The sequence below is a fragment of the Nyctereutes procyonoides genome, unplaced genomic scaffold (genome assembly GCF_905146905.1).
Source record: "Nyctereutes procyonoides isolate TBG_1078 unplaced genomic scaffold, NYPRO_anot_genome, whole genome shotgun sequence".
Taxonomy (NCBI): Eukaryota; Metazoa; Chordata; class Mammalia; order Carnivora; family Canidae; genus Nyctereutes; species Nyctereutes procyonoides.
This window is the reverse complement of record NW_026575045.1, coordinates 3,327,628-3,346,035: the sequence shown is the minus strand read 5'-3', so window position 1 is coordinate 3,346,035 and position 18,408 is coordinate 3,327,628. Positions and strand designations below refer to the sequence as shown.

Below are 18,408 nucleotides of genomic sequence, written 5' to 3'. Positions count from 1 at the left end.
GCATTAGAAGTTTCTAGTGTTCCAATCTCAACTAGGATTGTGTGCATCAGGCAGTTCAGATTTTCAGCACTCTGCGCAGTAGCTGTAAAAAAACACCACAGGTATCGATCTGGGATTACAAATGAGAGCTGTGGTGTGAGAAGGCGAATTTGCAAACAGGCAATGCACAAATAATGAGGATCAGTTGCATTTTGAAACTTAAAAGTTCATAGCTGTTTCAGAAAACCTGTTAAGTCTTTATAATAAAGATGAAGAAGGAAAAAAAAAAAGGAAAAGTTCAGGCAAAAGGAGTTGGTTTAAAAGGAAAAAAAATATAACCTGCAACTTCTAGCATAGCTCATGTGTCTGACTTTTTTCTCCTATTTCTTTCTTCTTCACTGGATGGAAATAAAAGGGCTCAAACTTCCTTGAAGGCAGGGACTATGTCATGTTCAGAATTGAATTGCCAGCATCTAGTGCAAAGCAGGTGGCCGAAGAATGTTTGTTGAGCAACAGAAGAAGCAGGTAGACGAATAGGAGCAGCTGTGCTGAGGTGACGACGACTCTCACACGTCAACCCTGAGCCCCATAAAAGCCCACAGCCTGGCATTGCATGCACTGGATATTCAGCAGTGCACAGGGGGCTGGGATGGCCTTCATAAAATGGTTAGGTCTTTGACAGTCTCTCCAGCTTCCTTCCTTAATCTCCCATCGCTAGGGAACAGTGCAGTCCCAGAAGGGATGGAAGATCCAGGTGATCCTGTAGTTTGCAGGAATTAAAGAAAGCGAAGTGGAAATGGTGTTCTGATGCTTCCTGCCCTTCCTGTTATCTGCAGTCATTTTTCATTCTCCTTGAATCCGGTCTCTCTTGGGCCACCAGGAAATAAATGCATGGAAGCAGAAATTATTTACCAGTTTGATGCTGGACACGGATAGTATTTGGAGCATGTGACTAAGCACGCTTTTTAAAGATTTTACTTATTTATTTTGAGAAAATGAAAGAGAGCGCACATGTGCACGAATGGGAGGAGAAAGGGGCAGAGGAAGAGAGTGGAGCAGGCTCCCCCCTGAGCAGGGAGCCCAATGTGGGCCTCAATCCCAGGACCCTGGGATCATGACCTGAGATGAAGGCAGACACTTGACTGACTGAGCCACTCAGGTGCCCATACCCTCTTAAAGATATTGTCAAGTCCCTAATTTCTTACTCCCAAGTTGACTTTGTCTCTTCTTTAAAAAAAAAAAAAAAAAAAGATATATATATATATTTTTTAATTTATCCACGAGAGACACAGAAAGGCAGAGACATAGGCAGAGGGAGAAGCAGGCTCCCCACGGGGAGCCCAAATGTAGGACTCCATCCCAGGACCCCAGGATCACACGCTGAGCCAGAGGCAGACACTCAACTGCTTGAGCTACCCAGGCGCCCCTGACTGTCTCTTCTTCTTGAAAGAGAAATCATTAGACATGAATTTTCTATACTTCTCATCTCTACTTTCTCTGTATTTCTGTTAGTTTCACCTTCCTTCTCCAGCTGCTTTCAAATCTCAGTGAAAGAAGCACGTTTCTATAGTTGACCCCCCACTTGTAATTTTGTTTTGTTTTGTTTTGTTAAGATTTTACTTATTTATTCATGAGAGTTACACAGAGAGGCAGAGACATAGGCAGAAGGAAAAGCAGGCATCATGCAGGAAGCCCAATGTGGGACTCTATCCCCGGGACTCCAGCATCATGCCGAAAGCCAAAGGCAGACGCCCAATTGCTGAGCCACCCAGGCATCCCCCTACTTGTAATTTTGGTCATTTTGCCGTCCCACATTCTTCTAGCTCTCACCCCATCAGTGAGCTCCATCCTCATTCCTCCACTCCTTTGACATCTTCATTATTCATTTCACACCTGTGTGTTGAATGCCTGCTGTTTTCCCAGGCACTGTGGTGGGGTGTTGTCTGAATGGTATAAGAGCAAATTAAACAGAAACAGCCCCTCCACTTATAGAAGTTACAGTCTAGTGAGTGAAAGTCATTGTAATTAGTGAGTCATGAAAGGAAGCATATGAGCAGGGAAAGGACACTGAGTATGTATGAGGCCATGTGGTGAGAGGTAGATGGTTAGTTTTTATAAAGAGGATACATTTGAGGCACCAGAAACCATGTGTGCAAAAGCCCTAAAGTGGCCAGAAATGCTCACCAGAAAAATTGGAAAGTCGACTCTGGTCACAGTGCGGGTAGGAACAAGGGATAAAGTGCAGAGTGGAGGAAAGGACCAAACCCAGCTGTTAATAGACTAAGTAAAGAAATACCCCCAAACTTGTGGGTCATTACCACCACTGTCTCCCAGCTGCTTCTCTTTCCTTTTGTAACACTGCCCTTCCTGCCCCTTTCTCCTTCTCTGGCTCGGCCTGCCACTGTAATACAAGCCTTTTCCAACATACACGCTGCTGCATCTTTTTTGTGGTTGTTTTATATTTTTCTTTAACATATTTTTTCTAGATTATCTCTTCTACCCCCATAGTTGCAGATAATACTTTGGTATTTCAGATGTATCAAATTCTATATCTATAACTCGGGCTCCCTGAATCCCCAATGTGTATTTCTAATTGCCTACTAGAAATTTTTATGTAAATATCCTTCTGGAATATCTGATCTGATATGCCCATCATCTGCCTCCTCCTTTAGGGATTTTTCTCTTGACAGAGCTGGCAGTCAAACATCAGGGGGTTTTGCAGCACAAGAGGATGATAGACTTCTGCATGAAATGCAAGAAGAACAAATAGAAATCGTCCCTGACCTAAGCTTGGTGAGGTCAAGAAACCTTTTCCAAGAATTGATTTCTAAATTGAGTTTCATGGAGGAAGGGCATTCCTGGTAGGCCAAACAGATCCATACGAAGGCATGGTGTACTGGGGCCACCACAAGTATTTCATCATGGCTTGGGCTTGAGATGCAAAGTTTAAAAATAGAAAGTGCTGAACCTGAACAAGTGGACAGGATTAAGAAGGTTCCTATATGGCATGTTAAGAAGCTGGATTTTATCCTGTAAGAAGTAGGGAGCCACCGGAGGATTTAAAGCATGGAAGACAGCATGATCAAATTGATTGTTTCAAAAGCTCACTCTAGAGGTGCCTGGGTGGCTCAGTCAGTAAGCGTCCAACTCTTTTGGCTCAGGTCATGATCTGAGTTGTGAGACCAAGCCCATCGGGCTCTGTGCTGGGTGTGGAACCTACTTAGGATTCTCTTTTTCCCTCTCCTCTCCCACCCCCAAGCTCGTGTTCTCTCTCTCTCTCAAAAAAGGAAAAAAAAAAAACAAAAAACAAAAAAACAAAAGCAAGCTGACGTCAGAAGCTCTGAAAAAAACAGGGGAAAAGCAGCACTAAAGGAAGTAAGAGCAGGAGAAGCAATAATTCAAGCCAAACACAATGAGAAACTAGGACCTGGTGACTAAATCCATGTGAAAATAAAAGAAGAATCTAGGTTTCTGATGTGAACATCTTGGGGCATAAGAATATAAGCAACACTTCAATTGGAGACTCACAAAGTTGACAGCGTCTTTGCGGCAGCCAATTGCAGATATCTTGTGAGCATCTATGGAACTCAGGAGAGATGTGCTGAAAACTCAGACTTTCTAGGTAGTTTTGATAAACCAAAGTGAGTTTTCAGAAAAAAAAATGTGTATACAGAATTTGCTAAAAACTGGCGATTGCCAAATCATTTTAAAGAAAACTTGAGATCTGGTTTCATGGTATTGATTTGGAAGTCATTAACCTAAACACACTGGTTAAATACATGGGAACAGAGGAATATAGAGAATGGAAAGGACAAAGGGCAGAAGGTAATTAGAGATGTCAGCTTTTTTAAAAAGTGAACAGAGAGGAGAGATAACAGGAGGGATATTGGCATGAAATGGCCCCCTGGTCCCTGCCTTTAGCAGTCATCACTCCTCCATTCTCCCACCTTTGATCCACCTGTTCCCAGCCTACTGGAGATGAGATACTTTGCCAAAATAGAAATCAAGTCATGTGACCTACTGGCTCAGAAATCATAGTTGGCTCAACATTGTCTATAAGGTCCAAATCTCGTAAATGTTTATCTAGATCCCACACCTTGAAAATTGAATTGAATTCTGACCTACTTTTCATCTTCTCATCCTCCTGAGTAGGCTGCCCTGCAGACATTCTTCAAACCTTTGCTCACCCTGTTTTCTTGAACTGTAGAGTTTTTTGTGCCTCTCCAATTACCAGAATTGCAATTCATCTCTTAAGATCTTGCTAAATGCTCCATCCTCTGTGAATACTTTTTTTTAAGATTTTATTTATTTATTCATGAGAGACACACACACAGAGAGAGAGAGAGGCAGAGATACAGGCAGAGGGAGAAGCAGGGAGCCCGATATGGGACTTGATCCCGAATCTCCAGGATCAGGCCCTGAGCTGAAGGCGGCACTAAACCCCTGAGCCACCGGGGCTGCCCTCCTCTGTGAATCCTTCTCAAAAACCTCAAGTTAAAAAAAAAAAAAAAAAAAAAAAAAAAAACCTCAAATTACAATTCAGGGCTTCTGTTCCTTTATTTCCACACATTTCCTTTTTTACCTTTATCATGTTTGTCCCTCTCTGCTTTGTTGGTTGTATCCACATCTTTCCCCATTATATTATAAACTCTTACAGTCTACTCAGCTTATACCCCAGGATGTGTAGCACAGTGCCTCACTTACAGCGTAGCGTTTCATAAATATCTGTTGTTGTTGTTGTTGTTGTTGTTGTTTTAATTAGTACTGAAAACTACAAATCATGAACCAAGGTGAAGACCTTCGCATTTTGTTTTATATTTTTTAAATCCAATCTCACAATCCCTCTTTTTTTTTTAAGATTTCATCTATTTATTCATGAAAGACACAGAGAAAGAGGCAGAGACATAGGCAGAGGGAGAAGTAGGCTCCCCACAGGGAGCCCGATGTGGGACTCAATCCCAGAACTGCGAGATCATAATCCGAGTCAAAGGCAGACGCTCAACCACTGAGCCACCCAGGCACCCGGCGTTTTGTTTCAAAACTGTGTCTTCATGTAGGGAAATATTTTGTCCTTAAGGAAATGCATCATAATTTACATAATCAATTACAAATAATGAATCCTAAACCAAAGAATCAACAGCAAACATATGAATATATAAAGTTGTAAAATTGTGCTCCTGGAAACAGAGTTTTAGCAACAGAGGAAATCTAGGCGAGCTTGTCTAGTCCAGTTGCCTATAAACTCTCTTTTGTAGAATCCTATTCTTTAGGGCTCTGGGGAGTTGGGCTGGGAAGACAGGGTATGCTAGACCACCAAACCTAGCTTCACTTAGAGTAATTCTACATTTAGGTGTTTATATATAAGGCTCTCAAACAAAACTGTTCTGAAAAAGAAAATAGTTTTGTTGTTAAATCAGTTTGAAGAAAACAGAACTGTACCCTTCAAGCTACTTCTGTAAGCTTGGTGACTCTGGGCCTCCATTTCCTCATTTGTAAAATACAAGAACAGTGCTACCGTAGAGTTCATGCTTTTATTCTGAGCCCCGTCTTGTTCATTTTCAAGTGAAAAACAGATCCCAAGAGAAGTTAAGTGGCTGTGCTCATTAACAGAGAAAATTAATGACAGAGCCAAGACTGGAACTTAACCACCAGCTCTGGTGGGTGGTGGTTTTCCTCTTTTTTTAAATTCCTTAAAGTGAGTATAAGTAAATTAGAGATATTAATTATATGGGCAACGGAGAACTATCAGAAGGTATTATAAACAGCATGTAAATATAGAGTCCTACTGTATCTTAAATTTGCCTTATTTAAAGCTCACCAGTGTGCTAGCTACAACAGACATTGCTTGAACATTTACCTAATTTTACATTCATTCTTCAAGTTTACAGAAAATTTTGGGTGAGTTGTTTGCATGGCTCATTTCTCTTTTACAGAACTATTTATGAGTTGTTTTCTTTGTAAATCTCCATGAAAGTGGAGGCACTTAAAATCATGCCATTAATCATTACTTTCATGTTTAAGTCTCACTGCATCTAAATGTAAAAGCATCATGGAGAAGCTGTGAGGGTTTGGGAAGCAGGAGCCTCTGGATTCTGATCCTTTCATTCATCTCCTTTGATTTGCTCATCTTCCCCTCTTCATCCCCTCCTCTCCAAATCAAGGGTATCCGTGAAGAGGAAACAGAGTCACAAAAACTGAGAGGTGTGCGTGGACAGGAGGGAAAGAAGGGTAGTGGTGCTCCTTGGCCTTGTTGATGGTGGGGGTGGTGCTTACGGGCTGATTGTGTTCTAGCCTTGGGGGGCTTTTATGTTAAAAGAAAAAAATGAAACAAAACAGCTCACAGAGACACCTCCTTCTTCCCCCTTCCTTCTGCCTCCATGAGTAACTACCCATATGACGTGCTGCTGCTGAGACCAAGGAATGAGTGAGTAAAGGTGTTTAGAAGTGGAATATTGGTCCGAATTAAATAAGTGTCCTTTAACAAATAAGTATTAAAACTTTGTAACGTGGATACCCTGTTAACTTGGGATTCATAGGATTTGAACACAAGCCATGAAAAAGGACTTGGGTGTGCCAGTCACTGTAACACAGTATACAGTAGGAAAGAGCAGGGACGGTGTTAAACCCACTTAAGACTTTTTGAGGGCATGACTGCACCCATTTTACATGAACAGTCTATTAAAAGCAGGTTTGGTAAGACCTGCACGTGGCAATACATTGTTACTCATTTGTCAGGGTCACAAATAATTAAAAGTAACATTGACTTAACAGTGATGTATTATTATCTGTCTTCTTTTCCCTCAACCTTTGGAGTAGGTTCCAATTCTTATTAGAGCTGTTATGTTGAGGGTTTTTTTTTTTTTTAATCCAGAGTTTTACAAAGTTTCACACATTATACATACATTTATGATAAGATACTGGCCTTGCCATGGGCAAAGAGATAGAAGTAATACTTATTAGACCATATAAACAAATAAAATTAGTATCAAATTAATTTGCTGTGTTTGGAATTTATTTCATAAGTCTAGGGCAAAACTAAAGAAATTCAGTTATAATTGATGCTGAGTTTAGATTTTGATGGCTTTCTTTACTTCTTACTCTGTCAAGTTGAGGGCAGATAGACTGTTTGTAGTCTGAATTAGTCCTTAAATTGAATTTTTCGTGTGTATTTTTTCCCCACATTTTAACTGAGTCCGATCATCTTCACCTGTAGAGAAAAATCAAGGTGTTACTGATTCTTTTGTTGTTTTGTGAAATTGAGTCACTTGCTACAACATCCACCTTTCACCACAAAGTCTTCTTGTTCTTTTATTCTTGTTTTTATCCTGTGCTGGATTTACAGCTATAGAGATAGCAATAATATGATATAATTATGATCCAGAAAACAATATCCTCTTGAAATCTTTGTGATGATAAGTAATACCTGTTTTAAGATATTCAGTGCAAATCTTGCAGAAATCTGATTGTGAAGGAGGAAATCTACAAAGTGAAATAAACTTCGGGAAAGATAAGGCTTGGAAAGCAGTAGTCGCTCAGACAACTTAACCCTGAAAGAAAAGGTTGTACTCCTTTTCTTTCATTTTGGTTTTTTTTGGGATTTTTTTTAATTTAAGTAATTAAATAGATATGGTATATCCCTTTCGTTTGTATATAACTCAAAACTTTAACATAGGAACAATGTATATTTTCTATGTGAATTTTATTTATTTTTTTAAGATTTTATTTATTCATGAGAGATACACAGAGAGGCAGAGACAGGCAAAGGCATAGGGAGAAGCAGGCTCCATGCAGGGAGCGCGATGTGCCCTGGGCCGAAGGCAGACAGACGCTTAACTACTGAGCCACTCAGGCGTCCTTCTATGTGAATTTTAAAGGAATCTTTCCATAACATGTAACTATCTTAAAAAAAAAATTGTAGTCAATTTTATAGCAACATTGGGCTGATTTATTAAAGACTATCTCATATTAGACTCCATTTTCCCACCGTATACTTTCATCTGGAGTTAATGCTTGAATTCCTGATGAACCATCTAACACGACGCTCAGTATAATCTGGCACCACTGGAAGTGCTTATTAATTTGTTTTCCCCAGGAAGGTGCCATTAATAAAATATATCCTGAACAAATTTTGTAGAAGACTGTTTTCAGATCAAAATTTACATGATAACATCACTGTGAAAATATAAACAGTTGCATGATATCATCACTGTGAAAATATAAAGTATACTGAAAAAATGAGGAAGAAAAGCTGCAGTGTTGAAAGATAAATTTAGAACTTAAGCGATCTCCCACATAGTATGTCTAGATTAATTTAGACTGATTCACACCTGACTTTTTTTTTTTGCCACATACCTGAAAACTGACTTTAGGTATAAGTGCTCAGATGATGTGAAGAACCAGTTGGTTTTCCATAGGAGTAAATACATGTTTCTGATAGACATTCATGTTCAGAACAGACATGTTCTCTCCTCATTCAGCAAGTTGTGACTATTGCCTGCATTATCTTCTCCAAGTCTTGACTCACCAATTGTTGTTCTTCTTTCACAGCAGCCAGTCATTAAGGACAAGTCCCAGGATTTCAGACTGGGCTCAGAGTCCATGACACAGTAAGCAACTTCTCCTCCTAAATAATTTGTGGTGATAAATAGTTGGGTTTGGGTTTTTGTTTTTTTTTTTAAAGGATGATTTCTTCATTTCTCTTTTTAAGACATTCCAACCAAAAGTTAAATTTTAGATCCCTGATTTTGAAAGAGGTAAGCTAGATTAAGGAGAATATTTTAATGGTTGGACATTGAAGATATATATAAGTTACAAGAAATGATAGTAAATAAAATTAAAATATCACACTAAATTTTTTGGTTTTGTGGGCCTGTTTTGTCTTTTATTTTTGAGTAACATTTTACTTTTTTTTTAATTTTATCTATTCATGAGAGACAGAAAGAGAGAGAGTGAGAGAGAGAGGCACAGACACAGGCAGAGGGAGAAGCAGGCTCCATTCCATGCAGGGAGCCTGACATGGGACTCGATCCGGGTCTCCAGGACCACACCCGGGACTGAAGGTGGTGCTAAGCCACTGAGCCACCCAGGCTGCCCTATTTTTTTTTTTAAAGATTTGATTTATTCATTTATTTGAGAGAGAAAGGGCTCTTGCATATGCACACATAGGTGGGTGGGGGTGCAGAGGAAGAGGGGAAGAGAATCCCAAGCAGACTGCCTGCTGAGTGTGAAGTCTGACTCGGGGCTCAACTCATAACCCTGAGATCATGATCAGTTCAAAACTTCTGATGCATTGACAATCTAACTTACAGAAATTATCAAATAAACTCATGCATTGTCTCACAAGATAATGTTTAATTCTACAGATGAAAGACAAACATGATTTTTAAATGGTGTTTTAAAGAGTCACAGAATCATGACCTAACAAGATTCCTTAGAAATTATATATCCCATCTGTTTTCTAGTCAAGAAAACTAAGGGGAAAGGCCTTGCATAAATTTCACAGGACATGTCTGCGTCAGTGCACAGACCAAGACCAAAGGTTCCCAGGCTACTGGGGTATTTACTTTTTAAATTATATTTAGTATGGTCAGGCTTCTTGTTAAAATAACATCTTGTTGGAAGCTTAAACATTTTTCTGAGAGAAAATCCACTGATGATGATGTAACTATCTATAGCCTTGTATCACTTTGGGGCATGCTCACATTATCACATCTGATTCCCACCATTTCCCTGCAGACCAGTATCCTGATCCCTGTCTTACCTATGGCAAAACAAGATCTTCAGGGCTGAGATTTGTTTCAAGTCACTGTGGGTACTAAGTGGCAGACCCAGTTCCAGAACACAGTTCCTCTGTTCCCTAATCTACTTTTCTTTCCAGGCTTTCCTGTTGTGCCATTCATAGGATACAAACATACATCCAAGGTCTTTCCAGTTTTTGTTCTTATTACATCTGCCAGGAGAGTTCTCAGTTCATTCTCTAGAAAAGTGAAATTTTTTAGAATAGTTGATAATGCAGTCATTGCCCCTAAGGAGTATATATACTCAATGACTTTATGCTAATGAGTATATATATATATATATATAAAGTTCTCTGGACCAGTGAGGACAAACTGTTTCAACAACCAAAAAATAACCATCTTTTTTTTTTAATTTTTTTTAATTTTTTTATTTATTTATGATAGTCACACAGAGAGAGAGAGAGAGAGGCAGAGACACAGGCAGAGGGAGAAGCAGGCTCCATGCACCGGAAGCCCGATGTGGGATTCGATCCCGGGTCTCCAGGATCACGCCCTGGGCCAAAGGCAGGCGCCAAACCGCTGCGCCACCCAGGGATCCCAAAAAAATAACCATCTTTAATATGTTATGATACCACTGCTCTTGGTGTTTTTGAACATGAGTTTTATAAAAAAAAATTTCAGTCTTTTACCTAAAATGCAAAATGAGAGACTGTAGTCACTCTGACTGCATTGGATACCTATTTTCAAATGATACAGAGATCATTCCACATCATACTCTACTTATTAAGGTTTAAAAAAAAAAACTCACAAAACATCTCAGCTTCTAAAGGCTGTTAAAGTAGCTCAACTTTTCTTTTTGAGCATAGAGTACTTACAAAGCTTCTCAAAATAAATTTTTCATGAGAAGTTCAGATATGTCTAAATGCTCAAGTTCATCTGCAGCCTTTGGGCTTTCCCTATAGTAGTAATTTCTTAGAAGTAAGGATAAATTAAGATACATTTCTCATGACCTGAAAACTGTAGGCGAGTCCAAGGTGGAAATATTACAGCCCAGTATGTACAAAAAAGTCATTTCTTTATTTCTTTAATTTACCCAAATGAGTCCATAGTACCCAAGTAAATGGACACAGACCAGTTTTTTGGTTTCTTTGCAATCTTGCCATTCAGTTTGCAACATCTACTTATTTAGTTGGTTGACCAGAATAAATAAATAAGATATATAGGATCACCTCTTACCACTTCCACTTGAATTTGTCTTGTTTCTTCTTTATTTTTTTAGAAATGTCAATCACTTCTGTGCAAGTAAGTTTTACACACTTTAGTATTACACTTCCTTTTTAAGGTCATCATGAAGAAATTCCAATAGGTTAATTTAACAAAGGCATATTCTTAAAGGTCTCAAACTTTCACCTTTTGTACCTCATACCCCTATGATGTTATTATCTACTGCCTCGGTTAGAGTTTGTAATGAAATTTCTGTAAATATGTTACAGTCCTTAATAAGTAGTATTGGTATTTCTTTGTCATTAATGTATTTTTAACTTGAGTTTGTTCAGGTTTTTTTTTAAAAAAACATAATATGTTTTATTTCATTAACAGCCTTGATCAAAGAAAACTTAATTCAGATGGTCAGTCATATTAAAGTCCTTTATTTAGGAACACTGAAATGTGAACTGAATGAATGAATGAAATCTCTTGTTAATATAGTGAAGCCATAAGAGTTAATTCTAAGTATCCTGTCAGTCTTCCACTATGTATTGATTCCATCTTTATAGTAATTCTATTCCAGACACACTCAGTTTCTCTTTCTGTCCATAAGAAAGAAGTAGTTTCTTTTCTCCCTAAAACACCCTGTTGTTTGCAACCTCTTTATTTTTCTTTTAAGATCTTACTCTATTCATTTTTCAGCCTTTTTCCTTCTTTCTTTTTCTTTTCTCCCCTTTGTGAGATCAGACCCATCCATTGTCAGGTGTGTGATGTCACAATGTTCTTTATATATGTTAAATATGTTCTTCATCAGATATGCAGATATTTCCCTTTTGTTTGTGATTTGCAGATATTTCCCTTTTGTTCTGTTTTTTCTTTTCATTCTCTTAACAGTGACTTTCAAAGAGCAAGCTTTATTTTGATGAATTCCAACTTACCAGTTCTTTTTTTCTTATGAATCATGCTTTAGTTATAGTATCTAAGCAACCTGGCCTAAAGTCACAGGAGTTTTCTCCTATGTCTTCTTGTAAAAGTTTTATAATTTCAGGTTTTATGTTTGAGTCTGTGATCGGTTTTGCGTTAATTTTTTTATATGGTGTGAGGTTTGGATCAGAGGGTTTATTTTGTTTTGTTTTACATTTGTGTATCTGGTTGTTCCAGTACCATTTGTTGAAAAAACAATCCTGCCTCAGATGAATGGCCCTTGTGCACTTTTGTTGTCAAATCAGTTGTCAGTATATGTGTGGATTTGTTTCCAGACACTCTGTTCTGACCCATTGCTCTCCTTTTCTGTCTTTACATCAATAACACACCATCTTGATTACTACAGCCTTATAGTATGTTTTGGAATTAGGTATTATTGTTCCTCCAACTTTGTCATTTTTTAATGTTGGTTTAGCTATCCAAGGTCCTTTTTAAGTCTGCATGAATTTTAGAATAAGCTTCATAACAGCCTTCTAGAGCTCCAATTGGCATTGCCTTGAATCCACAGATCAGTCTGGGGAGGAACTGACATGTTAACAGTGTTCAGTAATCTGACTCATTTAACGTGATATATTTCTTCATTTATTGAGGTCTCCTTCAATTTCTTGCAGCCCTGGTTTGTGTTTTGTTTTGTTTTTCTTTTTCTTTTTTTTTTTTTTTTTTTTCAGTTTTTAGGGTATAAGTTCTACACGTTTGGCTCATTTATTCCTGAGTATTTCATATGTAAATGATACTGTTTTCCAGTATCAGTTTATAATTGTTTGTTGCTCATTTATAGAAATACCATTGACTGTTGGATGTTGAACTTGTATCATGCCATCTTAATGTCTTTTTAGTTTTAGTAGCTTTTTAGTATATTTTACTAGATTCTCTACATAGACATTCAAGCAAATAGAAAACAAGTTTAATTTCTTCCTTTCCAAATTGAATGCCTTTTATTTTTATTTTTATTCTTATATTTTTGCCTTATAGCATAGGCTAAATCTCCAGTACAGTGTTACAGTATCAAATAGAAATGATGAGAATACATAGTGTTACCTTCTTCATGATCTTATGGGTAATGAGTGGGAAAACATTTAGTCTCTCACCATCAAGTATGATATTATCATAGATCTTTTTTATAAATCTCTTTTATCAGGTGGTTAATTTCATTTCCCAGTTTGCTGAGAATTTGTATCAGGAATGGATGTTGGATTTTTGTCAGATGCTCTTTCTGTATCTATTAAGATAATCACATGATTTTTTTTTAATAATTTGTTAGTATGGTAAATTACACTGGTTTTCAAATTTAAACTAACCTTTCATTCTTAGGAGAAACCCTATGTAATCATGGTATGTTACCATTTTTATAAATTGGTGAACATGATTTTCTAAAATTTAATTTAGAACTTTTTGCATTTTGTTCATGAGGCATAGGGTCTGTTGTTTTCTTGTAATGTCTTAGTCTGGTTTGGTATCTGAGGAAGTCACCTTCGTGGAATGAGTTAGGAAGAATTCCCACCTCTTCCATTTTCTGGAAGTCTGTGTAGCTTTGGTATTTTTTCTTTTGTAATTTTTATTTCTTCACTGATACACTCGATTTGGTGACATGATTTATTTTTAGTTCTTTGAACATACTTACAATGGTAGATTCCAAGTCGTTGTCTACAAAGTCCAATGTGTGGATTTCTTAAGGCACAGTTTCTGTTGATGACTCTTTTACCCTTTGTATGGGCCATACCTCTGATTTCTTTGTGTGTCTTGTAATCTTTTGTTGAAAACTGGACATTTTAAATACTGTATGACAACTCTGGAAATCAAATTCTTCCCTTCCCTGGGATTTGTTGCTGCTACTTATTGTAGTTGTTTTTGTTTGTTAAATAACTTCTCTGAATAAATTCTGTAACACTATAACTTATGGCCACTAAAGTCTCTGCTTGGTTAGATTAGTGATCAGCTAATTGGACAAAGATTTCCCCAAACACCTGGAAGCCGGTAAGTCTCCCAGTCTTGCTAAGGGGTTCTCTTGGGGTATTGTGTGCAACTTCAATATTTAGCCAAACAGTCGTGTACACTGTCCATGTTTAGCCAAACAATTGACAACTCTGTCTTAGCTTTCCTTCCTGTTAGCACAGAGCATTAAGATCAGCCAGAAATGAAGGTGTAAGGCATCCTTAGGCCTCTGCTGTGCATGCACACAACCCTACTACACATGTGAGACCTTCTAGACTCAGGACTATATCCAAGCTTTTTAAAACCCTATAGACATCTCCCCAACTTTTCCTTTTCAGTTTTTTAGTCTGTTGTTTGACTGTTCTCCGTCACTGAGGCAGCCTTGAAGTTAACTGTAATTGTTTTCAACAAGTGCCTCCCAGAGAAAAGGCAACCCCTGAGATAGGTCAAATACAGATAGCCTTACAAGTGTTATCTTCCAAAGAACCACCAGACAGATCAAGAAGACAATTCTTTGAAAATGAGGCTTTGAAAGAGCTCCATCCCTGTTCTGTGCCTTCCAGTAGCTGCCAGGCTTACCTGCTTTCACCGTAAATGCTGTCTATTCTGTTTCAAGGTCCTCACAGAGCCAACAGTGGGGGATGGGACTCGTTCTGGTTAAAATGCCACAAAGCTTGAAAGATCTTACCAAGATTAAACCATTTTTCTTGAATAAACATTCTGCAGTTGCCACAAGCTTTTGGTTATTTCCAGAATTCTGAAAAATATTGATTCTAACCATTTTTGCCAGTTTTCTCCAGAAGTCCTTAGCTCTACCACTTCCACAGACATTTTATTTCTTCTTCGAATATTGGGTAAACTCACCAATAAAGCTGTCTGGTCCTGGAATTTTCTTTTTTGGGAGATTTTTAACAACAAACTCAATTTATTTAATAGAAATAGAGCTATTAAGGTTATCTTTTTTTTTCTTTTTTTTTAGCATAGACTTTGATAGTTTGTTTCTTTCAAGGATGTATTTCACTCGTGGTTGAATTGATTGACATAAAGTTGTTCATAATATTCCCTCATTATCTTTTCAGTATTAATAGAATCTGTGATAGTGTTGCATTTCTCTAATCCCTGGTGTTGATAATTTCTTTTTTTCCAATCAGCCTGGCTTATGGTCTTTCAATATTATTGATCTTTTCAGAGAATCAGCTTTTTGTTTCATTGATTCCTGTTTATGTTTTTGTTTTTAATTTTATTTATTTATTTGAGAAAGAGCAGGAGTAGGAGGCAGAAGGAGAGGGAGAAGCAGACTCTCCACTGAGCAGGGAGCCCAATGAGGGGCTCAATCCCAGAACCACGAGACCACAACCCGAGCCAAAAGCAGACATTTAACCAACTGAGCCACTCAGGTGCCCTGATTTCTGTTTATTATTTATCTATTTTCTATTTCATTGATTTCCACTCTGGTCTTTATTTCTGCTTATTTTGGATGTAATCTGTCCTTTTCCTATTTTTTTAAGGTGGAAACTGTGGTCATTGATTTCACACCTTTCTTCTCTCCTGATATAAACATTGTAGTACCATAAATTTCCCACTGAGCACTCTTGAATGGCATTCCACAAAGTTTGATATGTTGAGGTTTCATTTTCATTTCTTTCAAAACACTTTTTAATTTTCCTTCAGATTTCTTCTCTGACCTGTGGGTTACTTAGAAGTGGGTTATTTCATTTCCAATATTTAGGAAGTTTCCCAGAGATCTTTCTGTTACTGATTTCTCACTCCATTGTGGTCAGAGAACATACTCTATGTGAGCCAAATCTTTTTAAATTTATTGAGAATTGCCTTACGGTTCTTAACATGGTCTCTCTTGTAAAACTATTTAGTACCCTTGAAAAGAATGTGTATAATGCATTTTTCTACATGAAGTGTTCTTTTATAAATTAATTGGATCACATGGGCTAATAGTGTTGTTTATGTCTTTTGCTGCCTTACTGATTTTCTGTTTACCTGTTCTATTATTGAGAGTTGAATATTGAAGTCTTCAGCTAATATTGTGGGCTTGTTTTTTTTTTTTTTTCATTCTTGTAGCTGTTAGTTTTTGTGTCATGTATTTTGAAGCTCTGTATTAGGTGTCCATATGTTTAGGATTGTTATGTCCTCTTAAAGGATTGACACTCTCATTATTAAATGACTCTTTCTGATCATATTCGTTGTTCTGAAATCTACTTCATTTAATATTAACAAAGTCTCTCTAGTTTTCTTTTAATAGTATTATAATGGTGTATGTGTTTTCCTACTTTAAATACAAAGATGCAAAGAGGTTGAGAATTAAAGCATGTTTCTTATAGGCAGCATATAACTAAGTTGTGCTCTTTTTATCCAATATGACCATTTCTGCCTTTTAATTAGAATAATTAGACAAACATCTATATTTAATACAATTATTTAATATGGATGAGTTTTAGTCTATTATACTGCTTTTGTTTTCTAGTTGTCTCATCAGTTCTTTTTTCATCTTTTTCTGCTTTTAGATTATGTTTTATCTATTTTTCTTATTAGCTTAGTATTTGTAATGCTGTGTTTCACTATTTTAGGGATTTTTTTTTAGGATTTAAAATACAAATCTTTATCACAGTGTATCTTCAGAATCTTTAAGATGGTACATTTCCCTTCTCCCCACCTGACCTTCATGCTCCTATAGTCATACATTCATTTAAGTTATAAACACCTCAGAAAAAAATAAAAATAAAAAATAAACACCTCAGGATGTTATTATTTTTGTTTAAACTGTCATCTTTTAAAGAGAATGAATAAAAAATATTAATATTTGCCCATTTTGTTTCCATCTTTGGTATTTTGTAATTCCTTTCTGTAAATCATATCTTCACCTGCTATCATTTTCCTTACACCTGGAAGACTCCCTTCAACATTTCTTGTAGTTTTGGCTAGCTAAATATAAATGCCTTCACTGAAAAGATGTCTGAAAAGAACTAGATCACTTTTGTTTCTGAAAGCTATTTTCACTTGGCGTAAAATTCCGTGTTGAAAGATTTGCACTTTTTTTCTGGTACTTTAAAAATGTTGCTTCATTGCCTTCTCACCTGCAGTTTTTTCCAACAAGAAATAGACTATTATGCTTATCTTGTTCTTCTGTACATAGCATCATAATTTTCTTTATGTTTCTTGCGCTAGGGACTGGTTGGATCTGTAGGTTTATATTTTCCTCAAATATGGGACATTTGGGCCTTTTTTCTTCAGTTTTGTTTTGTTTTATTTTGTTTTGTTTCTGCATCCATCTGTTTGGGGATTCCAATTACACATCTGTTAGGTCACATAAAGGTGTCCCATGGCTCACTGATACTTTTTTTTTTTAATTCTTTTTTTCAGAGTATCTTTTCTCTTGCTCTGTGTTCCATTTAATTTCTATTAATAGTTTCTAATGCTATGTCTTCAAGTTATCTGATTCTGATCTTTTTTCTGCAGCATCTGTTCTGACTTTAATCCCTTCCAGTATATTTCTCACCTCAGGCATTTTAGTTTTCATTGTGGCCCTTCTCGATGTCTTCCATGTGTCTACTTAACCTTTTGAGCAGGTGGAATATAGTTTAATAACTGTAATGTTTTTTCTAACATTGTTTTAATAATTCTAACATCTATGTTCATTTCAATTTGTTTTATCCTCATCGTGGGTTGTACTTCTTTGCCACTCCCCCCCCTAGTAAATTTTTATTGGATGCTGTACATTGAAATTTTTACCTTTGGGTTGCTACATATTTCTGTATTTCTATAGGTATCCTTGAGCTCTATTCTAGAATATAATTAAGCTACCTTAGAACAGTTTGATCCTTTGAGGTCTTGCTTTTAAGATTTGTTAGGTGGGACCAGAGCCATAATTATTCCTCACTACAGACACAATCCCTCTGGGTACTCTATGCAGTGTGTTCTGAGTTGTGAGGTTTTCCAGCCTGGCTGGTAGGAACAAGCACTGTTCTGGCTTCAGGAAATTTCCTTAGATGCATCCGTTCATCAATACTTGCTGAATACTTGAAGGGAACCCTTTGCAGAACTTCACATTCTCTCGCTGTGAAGCTTTCTCCTCCCTGGCACTCTGAACTGTAGCCACTTTCATGTCCTCAGACCCTCAGCTGTCAGGGAGTCCACCAGAACCCATGCAGGCTTCATCTCCCTGTGTTATGGCCTGGAAACTCTCAAGGTAGTAAGATGGGTGACCATCAGGTTCATCTCGTTTATTCTCCATCTCTTGGGTATCAGTGTCCTTTGTTGCCAGTGATTCATTGGCTTGAAAACTGTTGTTTCATTTTTGTTCAGTGTTTGGGAGGGGCTTTTGGTGGTGGTGGTTTTAGGCAAGTGGTATATCTAGTCTCCGTTACTCCATCTTGGCTACAACCAAAAGTCTAGATGTATATGTTTTCAAGGTAATTTTCTGTTAGATTCTAATCTATATAGAATGGGACACTGGTGGAGAGGATCTCCACAAAGGTGGAGAGGATCACAGTTTGATTTTCCCACAGTGCTCAGTGAAAGCCAAATATATAACACAGTGGGATGCCTGGGTGGCTCA

The 18,408-nt window shown here is 37.3% G+C and overlaps 1 protein-coding gene across 7 annotated transcripts in view; it reads left to right on the top strand.

Annotated features, from left to right (window-relative positions):
• Positions 1–18,408, top strand: part of AHI1 (Abelson helper integration site 1) — a 200,305-nt gene that overhangs the window by 168,485 nt on the left and 13,412 nt on the right. For 5 of the 7 annotated variants that reach the window (XR_008664323.1, XM_055324678.1, XM_055324679.1 and 2 more), the window contains one exon: positions 8,527–8,585. Coding sequence is in view for 5 of the 7 variants with exons in the window: in XM_055324678.1 (XP_055180653.1) it covers positions 8,527–8,585 (59 nt within the window). In the remaining 2 variants the exon portion in view is untranslated. Of the gene's footprint in view, positions 1–2,669; positions 6,404–8,526; positions 8,586–18,408 lie in introns of those variants that run through there. The other 2 variants (XR_008664322.1, XM_055324681.1) reach the window with 2 other exon arrangements.